Source organism: Belonocnema kinseyi, chromosome 1 (assembly GCF_010883055.1).
Source record: "Belonocnema kinseyi isolate 2016_QV_RU_SX_M_011 chromosome 1, B_treatae_v1, whole genome shotgun sequence".
In the NCBI taxonomy this organism is placed as follows: Eukaryota; Metazoa; Arthropoda; class Insecta; order Hymenoptera; family Cynipidae; genus Belonocnema; species Belonocnema kinseyi.
This window is the reverse complement of record NC_046657.1, coordinates 26,818,823-26,844,212: the sequence shown is the minus strand read 5'-3', so window position 1 is coordinate 26,844,212 and position 25,390 is coordinate 26,818,823. Positions and strand designations below refer to the sequence as shown.

Here is a 25,390-nt window from a genome sequence, read left to right as displayed (position 1 = left end):
CCTTGGTTAAATAATGCGCTATTTTGTTGAAAATTTGTTTTGTCGTTGGCGCAAATTTAATTTTTTCATTGAAAATTTAACTATTCCATTTGTAACTTAAACAATTTTTTTGTTTTTTTAAAATCATTTTTTCAGTAAGAATATACTATACCATATTTTTGATTAAAAATTATCTTTTTTAGTTGAAAATGTTGCCTTTTGGGTAGAAATTATTCTTCTGGGTTGAAAATTAATCTTTCTGTTGGAACTTTAATGATTCTAGTTAAAGGCTAATCTTGCAAATTCATTTTCTTGGTTGAAAACTGATCGCGTTTGGTTGAAAATTAATATTTTAACTAAAAATGTAACTATTCAATTGTTCTTTAACAATTCATCTTTTTAATTTAAAACTTATGTATTAAATTTTTTCTATAAAATTCGTCTTTTTTGGTCAAAATAAATCTTCTATTCCATTTTTGGTTGAAACGAAACCTTTTTTTATTTAAAATCCATCTATTCCAGATGAAGATTAATCATTTTAGTTGGAAATTAATTAGTGTGGGTGAAAATTGGTATTTTTAGTTGAAAATTCAACTTTTTTTGTTAAAAAGTCATATATATTTAAATTGACTTTTCGCTTGAAAAATTAAAGCATTGTAATTAAATATTTATTATTTTAGTAATTATTTCATATTTTTGGTTGCAAATAAAACTACTGATATTTGAAATATAAAAATTTAACTATTTGATTTAAAATTAATGTATTCTTTTAAAAAATCGTATTTTTGATAGAAAATTGATCTTTTGAGTAGAAAATTGAACTATTTAGTTAAAAGTTCATCCATCTTTTTGAAAATCTAAATTTCAAGCGTTTCAAATTCTTTTTAGTTGAAATATCAACTAATTTGCTTTTTGTTCCGAATTTGTCTTTTTTAAATGAAGAGTTAATTACTTGGTTGAGAGTTACTTTTTTGTTGAAAATTATTTTTTTTTTTGGTTAAAGATTCATCATTTTAATGGAAAATTCATCTCCTTTGTTGAAAATATTATTTTGTTAATATTTTCTTGAAAATTCGTTTTTTTACTGAAAATTATTTTTTTCGCTGAAAATTTGACTATTCCAGTTACAACTTTACATATTTTGTTAAACATTTGTTTTTTGTTTGTTTGAAAATTATTTTTTTTTACTGAAAATGTAACTATTCAATATGTGTTTGAAAAATTATCTTTCGTAGTTCAAAATTTTGACTTGTTTCGCAAATAATGTTTTTGTTGGAAATCTAAGGATTCTAGTTTAAAGTCTTATATTTTAGTTCCAATTAAAAATTACATGCTTTTAGTTGACAATTCATCTCTTTGGTTGAACGTAAAGTTTTGACTGGAAATCAAATCATTCAATTGTTGGTTGACAATTTACCTTTTTAATTAAAAATTGGTTTTCTATGGTGAACATTAATCTTCTTTATTGAACATTCATCTTTTTCGTTTAAGAACAACTATTTCAGTTTTGTGTTTTGATTAGATAAAATATATTAAATCTATTTGATTGAAAATAAAACTACTTGGTTAAAAGTTAAATTAAATTTTTTATAAAAATAAATCTGTTTTTTTTTTGTGGAAAAATTATTTTCTTCACTGAAAAATTAACTATTTCATTTTTGGTTGAAAACTGATCTTTTTTAGTTCGAAATTTAGCTTATTGTTTAAAAATTGATCTCTTTCAGTAGAAAATTCAACTGTTTGATTGAGAATCAATGTATACATTTTTGAAATTGTCTTTACCTAAATATGCTCTGAATTTTACGTATAAGTAGACAAAATAATTTTTGTTTTAAATTATTCAAATTCACGGACATTAGAGACAATCTTCAGAAATGAATAATTATGTTTTTAGTATTATTTATTTTTTTATTTAATCAATCATGATCGAATATTCAAAAATCTGGAAAAACCAGGAATTGTCAGGTGGAATGAAAAATTGTCCAAGGAAAAATTAGGGAATATAAAAAATAAAGTTTTGCGGCTACCCTAATATATTCTTGTTGATAATTTATTTTCTGTGTATTTCTAATACTTTTTTTTACAGTTGCTTCCTAATGAAAAACATATTTTTAGTTGAAAATTTAACAATTTTTGTGGAAAATCTGTCTTTTTTTGTTTATTTCAACCGTTTTTCATTGAAAATTAAAGTTTTTCGTAGAAAACTAATGTTTTTTTTATTGAGAATTGAACTACTTGGTTGACGGTTGAACCATTTTGCGTCTAAGTAAATATTTTTTCTGAATTAACAACTCTTCAATTGTCATTTGTACATCAAAATTACACAATTTCAGTTACAAATTAATTTTTTTTTAATAGAATTGTTACATTTCAGATAAGATCCACGTGCCTTGTTATAAAATAATTGAATCTAAACTTACGCTACTTCCTCTTTTTTTTGTTCTAAATTTGTTACAAAATGGAAGACAGGAATTGAGAAAAAAGCAAAAATGAAAGGTTAAGACAATCGAATGCCTAACCCGTGGTATACACACTATAGTTATTAACGAGGTATACACAAATACACCGCTGGGTTAGATGTACCCGGCCAACTTTATCAGTTCATATCTTTATTCCTAATTAAACAATTTTGACTTTTTAAAAAAGATTTTATACAGAGAATCTTGAGGAGTTAAATGGTGCTAGTTTAATAAATAGTTAGATAAATAGGCTCAAATACTGATGAATGGAAAGCTAAAGGTCTGAAGTGCAAAACTGTGTTATCGGTTTTTCCATATGTTCCGAAAAACATATTTATTTAGTGATACGAAAATAGGCAAATTTCCGATGCCGCAAGGATAGTCATGGTACGAATTGTCAATATTTAAAAAAATACTAAAATTTTCGCGTGTTGCGATCAAATGATATATAAAATTTTAGAATTTTTCTATGTTATTTTTTATTTAGAATCAAAATATGAATGAAAAACTGGAAAAAGATTTCTTTACACAAATATCGTAATTAAGTTTCGGTATCTTCCCTTTCTTCAGCACGGATTTTGTGACGCCGATACACGCTGGGCGTAAAATACCCGATGGAAACGTTTGAGGTCGCCCTTCGTGAGGCGCACCTCAATGTGCGCCCCACGTGGTGCAGGCCGATAACATCCCCCCTCCCTGGGTACAGACCCCAACTTCCCCTCCCTACGAAATGGCAGATCGCTTAAAAATCGCGCCGGGTTATCGTAACCCATGGTGTATAGTGTATACCACTGGTTAAGATTGGAAAATCTTTAAAATATAAAATTTATTAACATCAAGTTTACATATGTAAAGTGTGTTAGACTTGTTTAAATTGTTTAGATTAAGTAGATTTGTGCAGTAGGGAACTCCTCGAATTTCAGACAAATCTCTTCTTTGTGTCAACCTTTAAAAAGACTTTAGCGGTGAGATTTTAAATAAATTTCAGAAAGAAATAAGTACATTGAAACACCGAATGTGGAGCACTGAGAACTTGTTGAGAAGGTGAAAGTAAACCTAAACGATAAGCAACGCGTGAACTTAAACGAGAGTGAACTTATCTGGGCGTAAACTTAAACGGGGTTTCAGTGGCTTATTGCATTAAAAGGTAATAGAAATTTTGAATCCCTAAGAATGCCTTTTTTTCCTTCGTTTTTTAATCTGAGCGGAGCTGCCAAACGTAACCTCAAATAAATCAAAACCAAAATTATCGTTACAATACTTTAAGATGAATAAAACAATTCTGCAGCTTTAATATATATTTTCAAGTTAAACTCACTGATTCTAAAGTTCTTTTAACTCGTCGTAAACCTTGAAGACGTGGGTTTATATAGGCAAAAATCCGATCAGGGGTGGAAAAATAATCCCTTCATGGACTGCATGAAGGCATTCTGCCTTCTGATTGGTTATTACGTCAACGAGCGTGCATTCACATGATTCACATTTGTATGAGTTTAATTTTCTTAGAATTTGACATGGAATTTATAATACGGTTCAGAATAGAAATAGTAAATGTTTATGACAATAATAATTGTTCATTGTGATTATTAATAAAAGATAATAAAGATCAAGTTATAAATTCACGCAGACTTCTGATAAATAATATAAAGTGGTTTATATGTACCTATGGTCGGTACGGTAGGGTGTTTCGGATCACGCTTCAGTAATCAGTAGTCGATAAGTAACTCGACCGTGTAGGTATGTAGTAGTAGATTTTCTTAGCATCCGAGCCAGTGAACTTATCCGAGAGCTGGCGCTCCTATTAGAACGTTTGGCATTTGTAATTCAAAGCATGGGGGAAATCAGAAAAGCATAAAATAATGAAAAAACTTAAAACTGTTTCTAAATTTTAAGCGAAAATACTTTTTTTAGTAATAGTAAGCGAGTAACAGTAATTAATCATTATAAAATCATCACGGAAACTAGCAGGTGAATGGTGTTGAAATAAAAAATTTAAATCAGCATTCTGAGATTTGAGATTTTATGTTCTATCATAATTTATTATGTGTTTTTATTAAATAATTCTTAGAATTCGAAAGTTTATAATTGTTCTAAATTATATAGAATTGTTATTTTTATACAATTCTTGTCAAAATTATGAATAATTATTTAAATATGTAAATCATCAGTATGAATGCTTATTAAAATAAATAATTAAGATTTAAATAAAATAATTAATAATAAAATAGTTTTATATTATTAATTTAGGATTACCGTTTTAATCGCAGGGAAAATTGCCGTTAATTTCCCGGTTTTTTCAGGTTTACAAAAAAAGTTTCGAACTCTTGAAGTTAACATTTTTTTCACTTGAAATTCTAAAAACTATACATTTTTTTAATTTAAGCCCTCAATAAATAAATAATTGTTAAAATTTTATGAATTGTCCTTACAAATTAATAATTGTTCAATTATTATTCATACATCAAAAATGGGTTTGAAATCTATTTTAAATATTCTCTTAGAATTATTATTTAAATTAAAAATTATTAAAAAATTTTCCAGGACTCTTAAGAAAATGTTTGTATTATCTTGAAATCTTTTAAAACCTTAAAAATTTAATTTGACAGAGTTAAAAAACCGAATTTTGTTTTAAATTTTGTGAATTGTAATCAAACTTAAAATTACTTTTGAAATTCTTTTAAAAATTCGAAGAATACTCTTATGGTAATAATAAATTATACGTTATGAATATTTTGTATAATTTATATTGATAACTGATTATTATTATAAATAAGTAAATATTATTCATGTATTAACGGTTCACAGTCCGTGACAGAACATTTAAAATTGTAACGTTCAAAGTTTAAATTTAGCTTTGGGAAATTTTAATCAAGATTTGATTTATAATTGCTCATTTTAAATTAACAATAAAATATTGCTAAATATTTTGTCTTTATCTTAATAAAAAAATGAATGCGTTAAAAATTCAATATTTTAGACTGAAACAATATTTGAAAATTAAAAGCGTTTAACTATAAATCTATTAATTTGAAAAAAATTTTAAATTGAAAATAGTTTATAAAGTTTCAATCGGACTGCCACTTCCTGTGACTTTTACATCAATAATAATAATAATAATAATAATAATAATAATAATAATAATAATAATAACAAATGGATTATAATCATAAAACATTTCAATAATAAATCAATCAATAAGTTTAAAGATCATATTTAAATATCGTAAAAACCCAGTATGAAATCCAATATCCTTTTTTTATTATCAAAAGCATATTATAAATAAACGTAATATCATTGAGATCGGTTTTGAAAACGTCCTGGCCAAACCCATTTTAGGTATTTAGAAGAAACCGACCATAGAGTAGTAAAATACTTTAAATGTATATCTAACCATTAATTTCAATTTTCAACTAATTAATAAAGAACAATTAATTTTAAATTTTATCTAATTAATGAAATTTATGCTCTTTTACGAAATAATGAGAATAATTATTTTATGTCATATATTTAAAAACTTAATTATAATTATATTCATAATATTTATATTAAATAAATATCTAATAAAGTAAATAATCAACAAACAAAAAAAATGAACCATATTACACTGGGACCGCGCTTTACCGGAACTTGATATATCGGATCAGGTAGTCTAAGAGGGCGAGAGAGGCGATTTCAAGGTCAACGGAATTGCTCAGTTTACGGTTCAAATCTAGCGCTAAAGAAATTGGTGACTCTCGGCAGTTGTGTCAGAACGCGAATATTTCTGGCATGCGCAGTAGTGATCCTGTGTATTTTTAAATGGACACATGGCGTTACGTAACCTAAAAATACACAGAAATAACTACTGCGCATGCCAGAGATATCCGCGTTTTGACAACACTGACTCTCGGCCAGTTTTGACTCTCTCCAAGAGTCAAGGGTAGATCGCCCCCTCCCTCCGCCACAACTGTTACCCGAAAGCCCCAAACAGTTGCCATGCTTTCGTAGTACACAGTTTGATTGGTTGATAACCTAGATACGAACTCGATGTGTCAAATTAATTCAACGATTAACTAAAAACAGGCCTCCGTGAAAAGGTACCCTTACGATGATCTTTTGTATCAGGCTCCTTACCAGTGGTGGGAGAACGCGGATATCTCTAGCATGCGCAGTAGTGATTTCTGTATATTTTTAGGTTGACACACAAGGTTCACGGAGTAATAATAAGGAGACCGATCATGCTGTACAAAAAGTCTCGAGTTTTGTCTGCTGTAACTGTACATTTATTGCCAGACTTAGACGTTTACACCCAATGCTCCAAGGGAGAGGACATGCGCACTATGATTTGTTATCTTCTTTTCTCCCGCAAGAAATGTGCTAGTGAGTGCCGTGTTAAATGCCAACTACGAAGGAATAATAAGGAGACCCAACTGCCAGGTGAAAGCCTTTCGAAACTGGCAAACCCAGTGGGCGCAAAGTTTCTCGACGTCTTTTAGACATCGTTACGACATCTTTACGACAACTTTACGACGTCCTATGTCTCCGTCGTTGAGGTGTCCTTACGATATCGTAAATAAGTCGTATGATCTGACGATGTCTTTACGATATCGCAAAGACACCGAAACGACATGGACATAGGATGTCGTAAAGCTGTCGTAAAGATGTTGCAACTATGTCTTAAAGACGTCGTCAAATTTTGTGCCCACTGGGTATACTGATCCATATTCCTACCATCATCCACATCTGTGGATCCCAACCCAGGGTCCAGAGATTTGAAAGTCGAGCCACGTTCCAATCCAGCGAATGAGAGGGTATAACCCAGTAAGCACAAAATTTGGCGACGTCTTTACGACATTGTTACGACAACTTTACGGCATCCTATGTCCATGTCGTTTCGGTGCCTTTGCGATGTCGTAAAGACATCGTCAGAACATACGACTTATTTACGATATCGTAAAGACACCTTAACGACATGGACATAGGATGTCTTAAAGTTATCGTAAAGATGGCGTCACGATGTTTTCTAAAGACATCGCCAAATTTTGTGCCCACTGGGAAATTTCTGACATAAATAAAATATCTACGAGTACCAAACAAACAGAAATACATAAATAATTATTTATGATTTTATATTTGTTTTTTATTGCTTTCTTCGTTTCATTTACTTTTTTAAGTTAATTATCTAAAAAATATCTGGAAGGAATGTCACGTCATGAATTAATTTATCTTAGGGATCGGAGTATACGATAGATGGCGTCTATGACCCAATGGACACAAAGTTTGGCGACGTCTTTACGACATCTTTACGACATCCTGTGTCCATGTCGTTAAGGTGTCCTTACGATGTTGTAAATAAGTCGTATGATCTGACGATATCTTTACGATATCGTAAAGACACGATAACAACACGGACCTAGGATGTCGTAACATTGTCGTGAAGATATCGTAACGATGTCGTAAAGACGTCGCCGAATTGTGTGCCCACTGGGTTTTTTGTCGTTCCAAAAACGTCTTTTAAACTTTACGACCTAAAAAGGTCTTTAGGATTAACTTGTAAAACTGAAATTCTTGTATAGTCAATTATTTCTGGTCATCTGGTAGTCATCCTCAATCCAGATTTCTAGTTAAAATCAAATTGGAAAAGGAGAAACCATCTTTTAATTAAATAAAATATTATGTAAGTTATATCTTTTGAACAACTATTCAACTATTTGATTGAAATTTCGTTTTCTTTTTGTTGAACATTGATTTTTTAAAGGATAATTTTTTTAGTTGACATCAACTATTATATTTTTAAGACTTCATCTTTTTAGGGTAAAAATTCAACTATTTAGTTAAAAATTCCATTTTTCTGTTGAAATTTTTTTTTCTCGAACCTTCAACTATTTGGATGAAAATGCAATTCTTTATATGGTTAAAGTTTAATCTTTTTTATTCAAAATCCGGCTATTCAATTGAGAATTCATCTTCGTAAGTTAAAACTTCAATTATTTTATTAAAAATTAAACTATTTTGTTACGTATTCAATCATTTGGTTAAACCCAGTGGACACAAAATTCGGCGACGTCTTTACGACATCGTTACTATATCTTTACGACAATGTTACGACATCCTATGCTCGCGTCGTTATCGTGTCTTTACGATATCGTAAAGACATCGTCAGATCATACGACGTTTTTACGATATCCTAAAGACATCTTAACGACATGGACATAGGATATCGTAAAGTTGTCGTAAATATGTCGCAATGATGTCGCCAAATTTCGTGCCCACTGGGAACATTTGTTTTTTAGTTATTGTAAAATATTGCATTTTTCGTTGAGAATTTATATATTTTTGTTGAAGATTCAACTGCTCCCTCAAAATTCTCGTTTTTGGCTTAAGATTTTAACTATTTGGTTAAAGGTTGAACTACTTTGATAAAAACAAATTTGTTTTCCTTGAAGATATTTTAACGGCATTTTTTAGACAACTATTCTTGAAAATTCAAATCTTTGGTTAAAAATTTCACTATTTTCTTTGAAGTCTTTTTTTTTTCTTGAAATTTCTACTATTTCATTTTTTGTTAAGAATTCCTCTTTTTATTGAAAATTCTTTTTTTGGTAGAAAATTAATATTCTCGGTGGACATATCGACTATTATATTTTTGTTGAGAATTCATCTTTTTAAACGTTGAAATTCAACTATATGCTAAAAAATCAACTGTTTAGTTAAAATTTAATTCTTTTTCTAAAAATTCAACATTGATTAGAAATTTAACTATTTTGTTGAAAATTCTTTTTTTCGCTGAAATATTGACTATAAAATTTTTTGTTGTTATTTTTTTTGTCGAGAATGCAACTATTTTGTTGAAAATTTCATTATTTTATGGAAAATTAAAGTATTTTGTTAAAAAAGTCTTATTTTTTGGTCGACAATTCAACTGTTCCGCTGTATATTCGGACAGAACATTTGTCCTTTTGGATTGAAAATTCAACTATCTTCTAAAAAATTCAATTATTTGGTTGAAAATTGAAGAAATTGTTTAAAAATTGTACTATTTTGTTCGAAATATAATTATTGCGTTGAAAATTTAACTTTAATCTTAAAAATTGTTTTTTCAATTGCAGGTTCATCATTTCAATTAAAAATTGAACTTTTTTTAATTAAAAATTTTAATCTTTTATTTGTTAAGATTCGTCTCTATGATTGAAGATTAATTTTTCTTCATCGAAATTTTAACTGTTCTGTTAAAAATTCTGACTTTTGGATTGAAAATCCATATTTTTTTATTGAAATCAATAAATTAAAAATAATTTAAAATTATAATGAAAAATTGCTCAAGGAAATATCAGGAAATTTGTAAATGAAATTTTACTGCCACTCTGACTTCTGGCTTCACTTGTTTTTATCGCAAACATCCAGTCCCAGAAATGTCAGAACCATAAAATTTTATCGTGCCTGAGAACATCTAATTTTTTTTTGCAGAAAAATTCTAGTTGACATTTTTTAATCAAAGAAATCCACACTTTTCTAATCAAGTTTCCAGCCATGAAATGAGTTCTAAAAATGTTTGGTTAAAGTTTTAAAATTACAAAGATCTGAGTGGTGATTACAAAATTTGAAAAGTGAATTTATAAAAATGTCGGGACAGCCGAGAGATTTTTCCTGTATTGGAGGCCTTGATAAACATATCAGAATTGTCAAGGAGATGGTACTTTTTCCACTGATGTATGGAGAAGTTTATGCCAAATTTAATTTAAGACCGCCACGTGGTTTGCTGTTCTATGGCCCACCCGGTTAGTATGAGTTTGCTAATTATAAATTTTTTTAAATTCCTAAAATTATCTTCTAATTTCGAAAAAATTCTTTTGTATTTACTGATAAAGATTTGAGCATTTTTTTAATTGTTCCAAAAATTAGTTGTACAGGGTTGCTACAAAACAGAAAATTCAAAGAATCTGTAGTAGGAGATAATTTGATTATTTTAGGAAAATGCAACAATTTTGTTTAAAAATCATTCTTTTTCGTTGAATATTCAACTGCTTTGTTGAAAATAAGTCTTTTTTGGTTAAAAAATGTATCTATATTGGTTAAAAATCACAAATTTTTTTTTAAAGATGTATTTGTTTTTATTGGGTATTCCGCTTTTTTTAATTCGTCTTTTTGGTTAAATACAACTGTTTTTTGTCTGGACAAAATATTTCTGGACATGAATTTTTTTCTTTCTTTTTTATTAATTAATTTAGTTGACAAAAAATGTATACGTTTTAGTTGAAAATTTATTTCTTTGATTAAAAATGTATTTCTTCTGTTGAAACTTGATTGTTTTTTTAACTAAAAATTTAACCATTTAATTTTTTGTTTGAAAGTGATAAATTTTTGGTTGAAAATTAATTTTTTTGCTTTAAAATTTTACCACTTTTTTGGAAATTAATTTTTTGTTTGATTTATGTTTCAAACTGAAAATTGGAACTATTATTATTGGCTTTAAATTTTACCATTTAGTTAAAAATGTATCTTGCTTTGTTGAAAATTCATTTTCATTAGTTTAAAATTCATGTATTTTGTTGAAAATTGTTGTTTTTTGTTCAAAAAGTAATCTTCTAGATTAAAAATACACTTGTATAACTGAAAATTTAACAGTCCTATTTCTTGTGGAAAATTCATCTTTTTTATAGAAATGTAATTTTTTTTTGTTGAAAATTGAAGTATTTCGATGTAAATTTATTTTATTTGGATGAAAATTAATTTTTTCACTGAAAATGTAAATATTATCTTATTGGTTAAGAATTTATTTCTTTGGTCAAAAAACTGAAATATTTTGTTGATAATTCGTTGTTTTTCTGACAATTTATTTTCCAAACTGAAAATTGAACTGCTCTATTTTCGGGTAAAAATTTAACTTTTTTAGTTGAAAATGTATGTCTGAGTTGAAGATCAATTTTTTTATAATTTTAAATTGATGTATTTAGTTACAAATTTTTAAATCTTTGATAGAAAATTAATCTCTTGGGTTAAAAAATCAACTATTTTATTATAAATTGATTATTTCGTAGAAGATTCATCATTTTACTATTTTATATTTTACATTTAACCATTCAATTTTGTATGGAAAATTAATTTTGTTTTATAGAGATGTAATCTTGGTTGAAAGTTCCTCTTTTCGGTTGAAAACTGAACGACTTCCTTGAATTTTGTTTTTACTTGGCTGAAAATTAATTTTTTCTCCAAAAATATAAATATTATATTTTTGGTTTGAAATGACTTTCTTTAGTTAAAAATTGAACTACATCGTTTTTTTTTTTTAATTTATTTTTTGAAATAAAAATTGAAATACTCTATTTTTGGCTGAAAGTGCACTAAAAAAATGTCTAGTTATATCCATCAGAATTTTGATTAAATTAACCAGAAAATATGGTTCATTTAACCAGATTTCTAGTTACTCTAACTAAAAAAAAATAGTGAGGGCATATTTACCCACAATTCTAATTGATTTACCCAGACAATTTTTGAGTAAATCATTTCTTTACTTGAAAACTTATCTTTTTTAGTTAAAAATGCATGTATTTTTTTGAAAAGTTGTTGTTTTCTTGTAGAAAATTAATCTTTTGGGTTAACAATTGAAAAGTGAGGGAAAGTCAAGGACTTTCAAAATTAGGAATTGGTAGCAACCCTGGATATATTCCATAAAGTTTCTTATTTGGTTTTTTTAAAATCTGTTTTTATTAGTTTTATAAATTTAAATAAACTAAGTTGCTTTATTTTGACCGTTGATCACTTTTACTTGACTTTTCGTGCTACATTTGTAAAATTTTTTGCCATATCTATAAACGAAGAACTATTATATTTTTTTAAACGTGACTTTAACCACGCTGTAATATTCCTTAATTTTACTTAACACTTTTTTTCTGATAAAAATAATCGCTCAAGAATATATAGTTACGTAGGCACAGGCAAAACATTGGTGGCGAGTGCATTGGCAGTGGAATGCAGCAATTCGGAACGAAAAGTCTCTTTTATATCAAGGAAAGGTTCGGACTGCCTCAGCAAGTGGGTTGGCGAAAGTGAAAAAAAATTACAAAAAATTTTCACAATGGTTAGAAAAATACAAAATAATTAATTATAATCTCAATTAAGCATCTTGCGTAAATACATTCGAAGTTATATTTTCATTTGTCCTTGTTTTTCTCATAACTATATGACGCAGTAGAAAAGGTAAGGACAAATCAAAATATAAAAAAATATAAATTGTGAGAAACGAATTTGCGTAAACAGCTTCAAGGTTACTTATAATCTCAATTAAGCATCTTGCGTAAACACTTTCGAAGTGATATTTTCATTTGTCTTTGTTTTTCTCATAACTATATGACGCAGTAGAAAAGGTAAGGAGAAATCAAAATATAACAAAATATAAATTGTGAGAAACGAATTTGCGTAAACAGCTTCAAGGTTACTTATAATCTCAATTAAGCATCTTGCGTAAACACTTTCGAAGTGATATTTTCATTTGTCTTTGTTTTTCTCATAACTATATGACGCAGTAGAAAATGCAAGGACAAATCAGAATATAGTATAACAAAATGTAAATTGTGAGAAACAGATTTGTGTAAACAGCTTCAGGGTTATTTATTATCTCAATTAAGCATTTAATGTCAACACTTTCGAAGTGATATTCGCATTAGAATTGCAAGGGGAAATCAAAATATAACTTTAAAACCGTTTTTACGTGAAAATTCAGATAATAATTAACCTTGAAGTTGTTTACGCAAATTTGACTCTTTTTCATGTTGGTAAGATAAGAATTTGCTTTTACAAAATACGTTTCATCTACTCTAAAAAACGCCAAAATTATATTTTTCGGGAAAAAATTGTTTCGGGCTTTAAAACTTATCCAATTTTAAAATTAAAAGTTTAGAATTACACCATTTTTAGTTGAAAACGTTCCGAATTAAATCACTGACTTTTGAATTCTTTTGCATTCCCTTTCATTCGCTTAGCATAGTATAATTTTTTTTAATTATTTGATTTCATTTAAATTATTTGATTTCTTTAAAACTCTTTAAAATTCATTGACTTTTTTAAAATTATTTAAAATTCTTTTTATTAATTCTTTGAAGTTTTTGCTACTCTCTAAATCCAATGAATTCTTTAAATACTTTGAATTATTTTGAATTCCTTTATATTCATTGAATTAATTTAAATCATTTTTAATTCTTTTTATTTCATTGAAGTCTTTGCTTTAAATTCCTTTAATTCTTTAAATCGTTTTAATTCTTTTTAAATGTTTAAATTGTATGAATAACGTGAATTTTTTGACAAAAAATATTCTGTTTAACTGCTTTGAATTAATCAAATTCTTTAGAATTCTTTTAATTATTTTGAGTTTTTTGGGATGCTTTGAATTCTTTTGCGTTCTTAAAATTCAATTGAATTCTTTTAAATTCATTAACTTCCTTTAAATTCTTTTTAATTCTTTTTTTTTTAATTTTTGCTACTCTCTAATTTCATGGAATTCTTTTAATTCCTTCAATTATAGTTGATTTTTTTATTTTGTTTAATTGTTTTGAAATAATTGAGTCCTTTTGAATCCTTTTAATGGGTTTTAATTCTAATGCATTCTTTGAATTCTCTCGAATTCTTTGAATTATTATTTTTAAATTCTCTTTAGTTCTTCTGAATTATTTTAAATGGTATGAATTTTCGATAATTAATAATAATTAATATTTATAATAATATTAATCCATTCTTATTAACTCCTTTCATTATTAGCAGTTTTCGATTTATTTAAATTTGGTTTAATGAAAAAAAATGAATTCTTTTGAGTTGTTGTTAATTCTTCAAGTTGGTTGGATTCTTTTCAATTATTAGAATTTGTTTGATTTTGTGATTTTTTTAATTTCATCAATTCTTCTAAAATGCATGTATTCTGTTGATTATTTTTTTATTTATAAAGATATTTTTAATGATTTTGAATTCATTATATTCTATTGAAATTTTTTAAATACATTAATTTTTGTATTCTTTAAAGAGTTTTTAGTTCTTTTCAATAATTTGGCATTCTATAATTTATGTTAAATTAATCATTATTATCATTAACAAAGATATCAATTTGTTCTTTCTAATTCTTTCTATTATTAGAATTTTTTCGATTTCTCTGAACTCGGTTAATATATTTTAAATTGACATTAAATTAAAAAAAATAATTCTTTTGAATTGGTGTTAATTCTTCAAGTTGGTTGAATTATTTTCAATTCTTAGAATTGGTTTAATTCTGTGAATCGTTTAAAATTTCATGAACTGTTTTTAAGCCTATGAATTATTTTAAATTCTGTGCATTATTTTCAATTCTTTGAATTCTTCCCATTTCTTTTCAATTCTTTTAATTGTTCTGAATTCTTCGAATTCTTTTGTAGTCGTTAAAATATTTTGAATTCTTTATTTTCTTTTATGCTTTAAATTCTTTTTAGTACTTACCAATTATTTTGCATTCTATAATTAATGCTAAATTAATAATTATTGATATCTCTGTACTCAGTTAATATATTTTAAATTCAACTTGAATTTAAAAAAAAGATTTTTTTTGAATTCTTGTTAATTCTTCCAGTTTTTAAATTCTTTTATATTCGTTGCATTTTTTTAAATTCTTCGAATTCTTCCTATTTCTTTCGAATTCTAAATTGTTATGAATTCTTTGAATTCTTTTGAATACTCTGAAATTTTTTTGAATTCTTTTGAATTTGTATTCAATCTTATTTATTATTATAATCATTTGTATTTTTTCGAATTGTTTGAATTCGGTCAATAAATATTAAATTCAAGTTTAATGTATCAAAATGATTCTTTTGAATTTTTTAATTAATTAATTAAAATTTAAAAATTAATAATTATCTAACTACTTGGTTTAACATTTATTTATTTAAAAAAAGATATTATAATATATCGTAGTAATAATAATAATCGTAGTAATATATAATATATTATATATTATAAATAAAATATATTATTTAAATAAAAATAAATTTATTTATTTGAAAAATTAAAAGCTTGGTAGAAATTATATTTTTTGTTGAAAATTCACAGTGTCGGTTGTAAAAATAATGTATTTTGTTGAAAGTTCGTCTTCTTGAAAATAAAGTTCATATTTTTTAGTTGTATCCAAGTCTAAAATTCCATTTTTTTTGTGTCATATTTTTTTGGCCGAAAATAAAAAAGTCTTCCTTTGCTTAAATACAAAATATTCAATCTTTATTTCAAAATTCATCTTTTTTGTTTTAGGAAAAAATGCATAATAAAATAAACGGGAACTGTTGTTTAGCCATTAGTTTCGTTACTTTCAGGTTTTGTGTGTGTGGGGGGGGGGGGGGGGGGGGGGTGAAGAAAAACTACGGTTGTCAACGAGGGGGGGCGGAGTTTATTGATGACCCCTAAGACCCCATTGAAAATTTTTTGGTCTCTTTTTTTGTACTTAAGGAACAAAAGAAGTAGACTCTCAGCAGGATCCAGAGTATCCTTCACGAAGATAAAGTGTGCCAGATGTGAGACCAGATGTCTAAGGTTCTGCCCGTGGTGTCCTTTTTTAGAGAAAAATCGACCGACAATACAATTCTTAACGGATTTTCATGTTTCTTTTTTAGAAATGACCGTAAGACTACCAGATATAACTAGTGACTGCGAATATTTTACTCTGACTAAACAAAAATTTGTTATTTAAGAAAAAAGTTTAAACTTTTTGTTTGTCGAACCTTTCAGTGAAACCATTTCTTTTAAGAGTTTCAGATTTATAAAAACAGGTCATAAATCAGTATAATGACTTACTAAAAATAATGTCCAGTTGGTTTGAGCAAGAAAAAAAATATTTATAGCGTTATAAACAAACTATTGAACAGAAGTAATTTTATCGTGAATCGTGATAAGATATTTTTAATGTATAGATTTTGTATGAAATATGACATATAATAACGTACGCTTACAATTAGTTAAGAAAAGCTGCTTTTACTAATTATTTAAACAATTTTTATAAACAAATGTTGGGCCAAATACTCTTTGCTGTAATATTTTTTATAGTGATATAAAAATTAGGCCTATTCGTGAAAACATATTGAAAATGTGAATTTTTAAATAAAAATTGTTTAGAATTGTTAAAATTATTTATAATTTATTACAACTAATTGTAATCGCACATTTTTGTCTGTCATATTCCATATAAAGCCTAAGGATATAAGATAGCTAATCAATAAGAATCATGAAAACATTACTTTTGTTTAGCAGTTTGTTTATAACATTATAAACAACTTTTTACTTACTCTAACCTGCTAGAAATTATTTTTCGTTACTCATTATATTAAATTATAACGTTTTTTCAAATAAATTAAAATTTTTTTTTTAAATTTATCACTAAAAAGTTAGACAAAAAAAAGTTTAAACTTTGTTAAATACAAAATTTTTGTTTAGTGAGAGAGAAATATTTTCGTTACTCGCAATACATTCAGGACTAACGGTAATTTATAGAAAAATAATTCGTTAAGAATTTTCTATCGGTCAAACACTCTGGTAATCTCAATTATCTGTAGTGGCACTCTAGCGTAATTCACTTGTAATCCGGAGTCATTAAAATACTTTGTGGTAATCCCAGTATTCTGATGTAATACACTTGTAATTCAGAGTAATTCCAATACTTCCTAAATAATTCAAATACTTCTTGGCAATCCCAGTTTCCTGAAGTAATAGACCTGTAATCCAGAGTAATTAATTTGTAATCCGAGGTAATTCAGATATTGCGTAGTAATCATAGTATTCTGAAAATGACACTTGTAATCCAGAGTAATTAAAATACTTTTGGTAATGCCAGTGTTCTAAAGTAATACACTTGTAATCCAGAATAATAAATGTTCAATCCGGAGTTATTCAAATACTTAGTGTTAATCCGAGTATTTTGGAGGAGTACACTTGTAATCCATAGTAATCAATTTGTAATCCCCAATAAATCAAGTACTGCATACTAATCCCAGTGTTTTTGAAAAAAGAAACTTGTAATCCGGATTAATTCAAATACTTCATGGTAATCCCAGTATTCGGAATTAATACACTTGTAATCCAAATGTATAATTTTGTAATCCGAAGTAAATCAAGTAATATGTAGTAATCCCAGTATTCTGAAAAAAAGAAACTTGTAATCTGGAATAATTCAAATACTTCGTGGTAATGCCAGTGTTTTGAAATAATAGACTTGTAACCCAGAGTAATCAATGTTTAATTTGGAGTAATTCAATTACTTATTTGTAATCCCAGTATTCTGAAATAATACAGTTGTAATTCGTAGGAATCAATTTTTAATCTATAGTCATTCTAGTACTATGCAGTAATCCCAGTATTCTGACGTAATAACTTTTTAAGCTAGAATTATATATTGGAGTAATTCTAGTATTCTGAAGTAATACACTTAGAATGCGAAGTAATCCACTTGTAATCAGATGTAATTCAAGTAATTCGGAGCAATTTCAGTATTCCGAAGTAATACAATTGTAAGCCGGAGTAATTAAAATGTAATCCGGGGTAAATCAAGTTCTTCGGAGTAATTTCAGTATTCCTAAGTAATACAATTGCAAGTCGGAGTAATCCACTTGTTATTCGACGTGATGCAATTACTTTGGAGTAATTACCGTATTCCGATGTAATAAAAATTGTAAGCTGGAGTAATCCACTTCTCATTTGACGTATCAAAGAACTTCAAAGTTATCGCAGTATTCTCAAGTAAGTCCGCAGTAACCCCAGTATTCCGAAATAATTATAATTGTAATGCGAAGTAAAACACTTGTAATCCAGATTACTTTATTTACTTCGGAGTAATCCCAGTATTCCGAAGTAATCAAATTGTAGTGCGAAGAAATCCAATTGTAATCCGGCTTATTTCATGTACTTCGGAGTAATTCGAACATTCCGAAGTAATCGGCTTGTAATACAAATTAATCCACTTGTAGTCCACTTGTTATCCGAATAAATCACGTAGTTCGGAGTAATCCCAGTATTCTGAAATTATACACTTGTAATCCGAAATAATCCACTTGTAATCCGAGGTAATCCAGCTGTAATTTATGTTAATTTATATACTACTGAGTAACCCCAGTATTCCGAAGTAATTCTAGTATTCCGTAGTAATTAACTTGTAATCCCAAATAAGCCACTTGTAATCCGACGTAATTTAAATACTTCGGAATAATCTCAGTATTCCGAAGTAATCTACTTGTAATCAGGCGTAATTCAGGTACTTTGGAGTAATACTAATATCCTGAATTAATCAACTTACAATCCGTCGTAATTCAAATACTTGGGAGTAATCCCAATATTCCGAAGTAATAACTTTTAATGCGAGGTAATTGACTTCTAATCTGAAATAATTCAGGTACTGGGGATTAATCCCAATATATCAAAGTAATCCAGCTGTAATCAGAAGTAATCCACTTTTAATCTGAAGTAATCCTTGTATTCCGTAGTAAGCCATTTGTAATCCGGTTTAATGTATGTACTTCGGGGTAATCGCAGTATTCCGAAGTAATACACTTGTGACTGGAAGTAATTCAAGTCTTTGGAATTAATCGCAATATTCAGAAATAATCCACTTGTGAACCGGAAAAATTAAAATACTTTGGAGTACTGTCAGGATTTCGAAGTTGCACACTTGTAATACAAAGTAATCCACTTGTAATCCAGATTAATTCCTATACTTCGGAATAATCCCAGTATTACAAAGTAATCTTCTTGTAATCCGAAGAACGGCATTTGTAATCCGGCTTAATGTATGTACTTCGGAGTAATCCCAGTATTTCGAAGTAATCCACTTGTAATCCGAAGTAATTCAAATATTTGAAATTAATCCCAGTACTTCGAAATAATCTACTTGTGAACCGGAAAATTTCAAGTACGTTGGAGTAATCCCACGATTCTGAAGTAATACACTTGTAATCCAAAGTAATTGACTTGTAATACGCATATTTCAACTAATTGAGAGTAATTCCAGTGTCACGAAGTAATAACTTGTTATCCAAAGTGTATTCCAAGTACACACTTTGGACTAATCCCAGTATTCCGATGAATATACTTGTAATCTTTTGTAATCCAATTTTAATCCATGCTTAACTTTGAGTAATCCAGACCTAATCCGGAAAAAACCCACTTGTAATCTAACGTAATCAAGTTGCACTCAAATGATTAAAGCATGACCTTATTCAATTTAATTAGCTGAATTAATTCAATTACATAATAAATATAAAAAAAGCCTTGTACAATAATAAGCATAAGCATAAAAACAAAATTAATTCATGCCCTAATCTCATAAAAATGAAAGGGTCATCCGTTCCAGATAAACGAAAATAGCATTCTACTCACAATGGGTATCTGCCTCGTCTACTTCGACAAGGATCACTATTTTTGTAGTTTCGTTTACGATTATTAAACAAAATAGAAACAATTTTATTAAAAATTATCTTTGTCGTAAAAAAGAGAATACTATTTAGATTAAGTATGCAAAATTTTAGACAAAAATATTTAATCGTTCGGCCGTAAAATTGAACCCCGAAAAACCCATTCTGATAAAGGGCCTTAAGAGTGGGTCGTACTCCTAACCTACATCATTGAATTCCTGGAGCCCAACAACTTTCTACTCTAATCGGTAATTTGGTGCGTGGTATAATGAAGGCCCTATTTAACTTTTTTTTTACTGATTCATATAAATTGATAGCACTGGTCGAAAAATTAAATATCTTGTTGAATTTTTTTTTTTTGCAAGTTTACTTCTCAATTGAAAATTCAACTATTTTAGTTCAAAATCAATATTTTTGATGAAAAATCTTAATTTTTGGTTAAAAATTCATTTTTTTCGTTTGAAAATGTAAATGTTCGATTTTTGGTTGAAAACTAATTTAAAATTATTTCTTGAAAAAAAGATCCTACTCCATCTTCACTCCATTGGGAATCGAACCAATGGAGTGAAGATGGAGTAGGATCTTTTTTTCAAGAAATAATTTTAATTTGAAAAATATTATTTTCCATCTAGTCTCATTAAGACGTTAAGCATTTTCTGTTATTGAAGATTCTTAACTTGATCGATATTATGTAGATTTTCTGCCTTCATAGTTTGGAGGGTTGATCTACTGTCGGTAAGATACAATCTCTGATGATATAGAAGATAAATTTAAAAAGAAAACTAATTTATTTTTTAGTTAAAAAATCAACTACTTTGTTGGAAAATTGTCTTTTTTGTTTGAATCTAGTTGTTTTATTGAAAACTTTTAATAGGTTTCGGTTGAAATATGCATGATTGAAAATTCGTTTTTTGTTGAAAATTAATTAGTCTTTTTTGGAAGAAAAATAATCTTCTTGGTAGAAAATTCAACTCTCTGGTTGAAAACTAATATTGTGTTTAAAAATCCCTCTTCTTGGCTACAAGATATACTACTGTGTTCAAAATTAATTTTTTGTTTGACGATTCATAATTTCAGTTAAGAATTCATCTCTTTGGTTACAAACTATTAATTTGAAAAAAAAAAGTATTTTCGTTCCTGCCTGCTCGAATATTTGTATTTTTTATTATTTTATTTTACAAATTTTTTTATTGTGATCAGATATGCTTAGTTGGCAATTTGGTTGATTGCCGTCTTATTTTTCTTTCCTTTTCTTTTAGTTTTTTCCAGAAAAGAAATTACTTTTTTTTTCTTTTTTACAAATTTGCAAAATCATTTTTCAAATTTCAATAGAAACATTTTATGGTGATTATCCAAATTTGGTCGTTGGATTCTTGGTTTTATTTTTAGGATTTCTGCACATTACAAATTTATTTTTTTTACTGAAAAATCTTTTTTCGTTGAAAATTAAACTATTTTGTTGAGTATTCGTCTATTTTATTTGAAAATTCAACTCTTGGCCTAGAAATTTCATCTTTTTTAGTTAAAAGCGCAACTTTTACTATATTTCTCATGATTTTCTTTTTTTTTCATGGTGCGATTTTGAAAATAAGTCGTTCAAACCTTCCCATCTTCAACACTTTCAGTCCCCTACTCCCCCTATATTCGAAAAATTCCCCTTTCCATCCCTACCACCCTTCCCTTCACCAACTTTTCGCTCATCTACTTCCTCCTCTTCTCACTTCTCCCAACGTTTCCTCTCACTTCCCCTGCACCCCACAATTTCCCTCACCATCCTAGTTTTGCTTTCTTCACTTCCCCTACTTTCCCTTCCCTTATTTACTACCATTTCCCCTACTTCCCCATCCTAATTTCCCCTCACGTTCTCTAATTCCCCTTGCTTCTCCTACTTTCCCTTCCTCCATTTGCCCAAATATCACCCTAAATTTGTCCTTACTTCCCCTTTCCTTTAGAATGACATATTGTACTTTTTCTAGAAGGGGAAATGAAGATAGGGCAAGTAGGGTATGCAAAAGAAATTAAAGGGAAATGGCTGTGTGTAAGTAGGAGAAGTGAGGGGAAATAAGGGAAATGAGGGGAGGAAATAGTAGAGGAATTGAAGCAAAATGTGGGTGAAGTAAGTAGAGGAAAGGAGAGGAAATAAGGGAGAGAGAAAAGTAGTGGAAGTAGGTGAGGAAAGGGGAGATTTCAAATAATTATCGCCTTAATAGGCTACGTAACCCTACTCCTGTTTTAAATCGACTATGTTTCCGGAATAAAAAATTGTCTAATTTTAACGCTTTTTCTGCAAAACAGTTTTCCTTCATTCTTACCTCACTAGAAATGAGGTTAGGAATGTAATGAAAATGAGGGTAAATGATGAAAGGGGACGTGAGTGTTATTAAGGGTGGGAAAGTATGAGAAGTCAGGGGCAAAGGGGTGAGGGGAACCAAGGGAAATGAGGGAGTTAGGGGAAATTATAGGGAATTAGGGGACGGAAAGTAGAGGAAGTGACGTAGGAGAAATTAGAAGAGAGGAGTGAGGGAACGAGGGGGAAGTGCGGGGTAATAAGGCGGGAGTGTTGGGAGGATAAATATGTCGAGGAGTGAGGTGGAGCGTGGAATGAAAAAGTATAGGAAATTATAGAAGGGAAAATACGGATAAATGAGTTAAATGAAACGAAGAAGAAATGAATGTAAATGAAAAGGAGAAATCAGGGGAGAGGAAGTAGGGGAAATGAGAGAGGTAGATGAATTGATGGAAGTAAGGGAGAGTAGTGAGGGGAATTGAGAGGAGGAGAAGTGAGGGAAATCAGGGGTGGGTACTTAGGCGAAATAAGGAGCACTTAGGGGAAAGAAAGTTAGAGGAAAGGATGTGAAATAGGGGGAGAGTAAATTAAAGAAAGTAAGATAAATGATTAAAATTGAAGAAGAGTAAAGAGAATAATTGAGGTAGGGGATGGGTCGCAAACCCTAATTTTTCACTGATGGGATATTAATTTAGGTTTTATTTAAAAATATTATTAATTTTAAATTAATTTTGCAGAATTAAAAATTAATATAACCTTAGAAATAAGCAAACAAATAAGCTTAAAAAATAAATATTTATGTAATAAATAAATTCCTGGAACAATGAATAATTAATCTAAAATTAATAAAATTATTATTTTACTCCTAGGCGCAGCAAACGAGACCTTGCATTATTTTTTTCGACGAGGTTGATGGTTTAGCACCGGTAAGGTCGAATCGTCAGGATTTTGTCCACGCTAGTGTCGTTTCCACACTTTTGGCATTAATGGATGGTTTGGATAACAATTCGGAAATTATTGTAATTGGAGCTACAAACCGATTGGATGCGATTGATCCAGCTCTTCGAAGACCGGGCAGATTTGACAGAGAGCTGTATTTTCCTCTGCCGTGTTTTACCTCCAGGAAGGAGATACTTGCGGTATTTTAATTTATTTAGTTTACAATTAATTTTTATTTGTAACCCCGGACAGAAATCTTTAAAGTTTCATCGCTGAGTGGGCGCAAGACGCTGTGTCGAACTTTTCCAGTGGTTTTTTTTTTTTTTTTTTTTTTTACTAACGAGGAATAAAAAATAAAACATAACAATTTTTTGGCACTGAGAGAAAAGTATTCTTTTTTCGTTGACGATTGAACTATTTTGTTCAAAATTAATCACTTTGGTTGTAAACTCTGCATTAATCTTTTTCAGAAATAAAATTGTTACAAAATTCAACAATTGAATTAACAACAACAACATTTTCTACTAAATTCAACAGTGGAATTTTTAAGAATTTTTAAACAAAAATCTGCGTCAACTTATTCTAATTTCAATCTTATGATTGCAAGTGTCATATTGCTGGAATCGCCATGAAACGTAAATTTCAAATAAAAATAATTTTAAATGGCTAATTGTAAAATTAAATTTGTTTAGGTTTCGTTTTTTATTCCACATTAGGACAAAACATCTCCCTTCCTGACATGGATAGATTCTTAAATTTTTTATAGCTTTTTGAGCTTTAATTGATGTGTAAAGGACTCCTGTTTTCAAAAAATAATGTTCAAATTTATAGGATTGACGAAAAAATTTTTTCATTGGTAAATAAAACTACAAAAATTGTATTAGTTTTAAAAATCATAAATATACGACTTACCACATTTTTTCCAAAGTATTTTTGTCAGTAGAAAAACCTCAATCACTGGAAAAAATACATTCGTCATTAATTTAAGCCTCTCTTTATAAATCAATCCTGTAATTTAAAAAATTTTACTTTGGAAGTTTATTCTTCAAAGTTTCCAAATCTGCCAAGTGAGCCACCAATTTTTCAATGGTCGACCTTTTTTCGCGGAAGTTGCTTCATTCGGTTCCCAAGGATAAACGAAAAATAAAATTTGAGCGATTTGATGGAATTCGAAGTTATACAAAAGTTATTTTTTTTAAACATTTTTCTACATGAATTTGGTCATTATTTATTTGCTATCGGTTCTTTGGATTTATTTGGCTAATTTTGTACATGATAGTTGTAAACTGGGCGTGCTTTCGATATAGATTTTTTATTTTAACAATAACCGTAATTTTTTAAAAATATAAAGCATTTATTTAAACAAATTAAAATAAATATAACTTCTCTATCTAATTTTTTATTTTTTATCATCCAATATCAATCTTTATTTCTCAATGCATCACATAAACAGAAAAACATGAAAACTTTCATCAAGTCGCAAGTTATTGCTTTTTGTCGCTCGGCACTTAGCGCGCATGGCCCGTGTCACGCGTGCCGTGGCACAGTGGAACTAACCGAGGTGTCCGTGGCCCATTGGTTATACACATTTAATTGGTTGTGTTAAGGAAAATAAATTTATCTTCTAAAACAGGGACAAATTATGCATTTGTTTATCACATTTTTTAACAACAATTACTAATGGTTTAGGATTATTACAAAATAAATATATAGAGCTATAAGCAAGATATTTATTGCCCTTTCTGTTTAAAAAAATTAAACAAATCTATTTGAAAATGACGAATTTATGGATATGTTTATCAAATTTGTTTAAATAATTAACAAATGATCTCTATTTTTTTATAAGTTATATCGAAAGTTTTTTCTTCAGATTTCCATTTAAAAGCACACATCTGAAGTAGCTATAAGTCATTTATACTAAAAATCTAACTTTTGTTGATTAATTTGTTAATAACAAGGATAAGCAATTTTTTTAATATCTGATACTACTGGACACTATTCAAGACAAGTTTCCCCTCTAATTTTATGTACTTTCGCGTAAATTGGATAAATTTTCACAAAATGGCATCTTCTTAGATTTTTCTTATGAATTTGCATTGTTAAATAAACAAAATTTTAAACTTTAAGAAAAAATATGCCTAGGCAACTTTGTTAGAAATTTCATAAGCTTTAATTTTTAAAAAATAATTAAAAATCGGTCGAATAGTTTGGGCTAAAAAATAATGTGTTCACGGACAATCCATTTGGCCCCACTGTGCCACGGCACGCGCAACACGGGCGTGCCGTCTGTTAAAAATTTCTGTATTTTTTTGAAACTTTGTGTAGAAAATTAATCTTCTTAGTGACTA

General features: G+C 28.4%; 1 protein-coding gene across 1 annotated transcript in view; it reads left to right on the top strand.

Moving 5' to 3' along the window:
* Window positions 1-25,390, top strand: part of LOC117175747 (ATPase family AAA domain-containing protein 2-like) — a 169,431-nt gene that overhangs the window by 105,504 nt on the left and 38,537 nt on the right. The window contains exons 15-17 of the mRNA XM_033365521.1: window positions 10,051-10,195; window positions 12,347-12,495; window positions 22,973-23,242. Coding sequence (XP_033221412.1) covers window positions 10,051-10,195; window positions 12,347-12,495; window positions 22,973-23,242 — 564 coding nt within the window. The remainder of the gene's footprint in view (window positions 1-10,050; window positions 10,196-12,346; window positions 12,496-22,972; window positions 23,243-25,390) is intronic.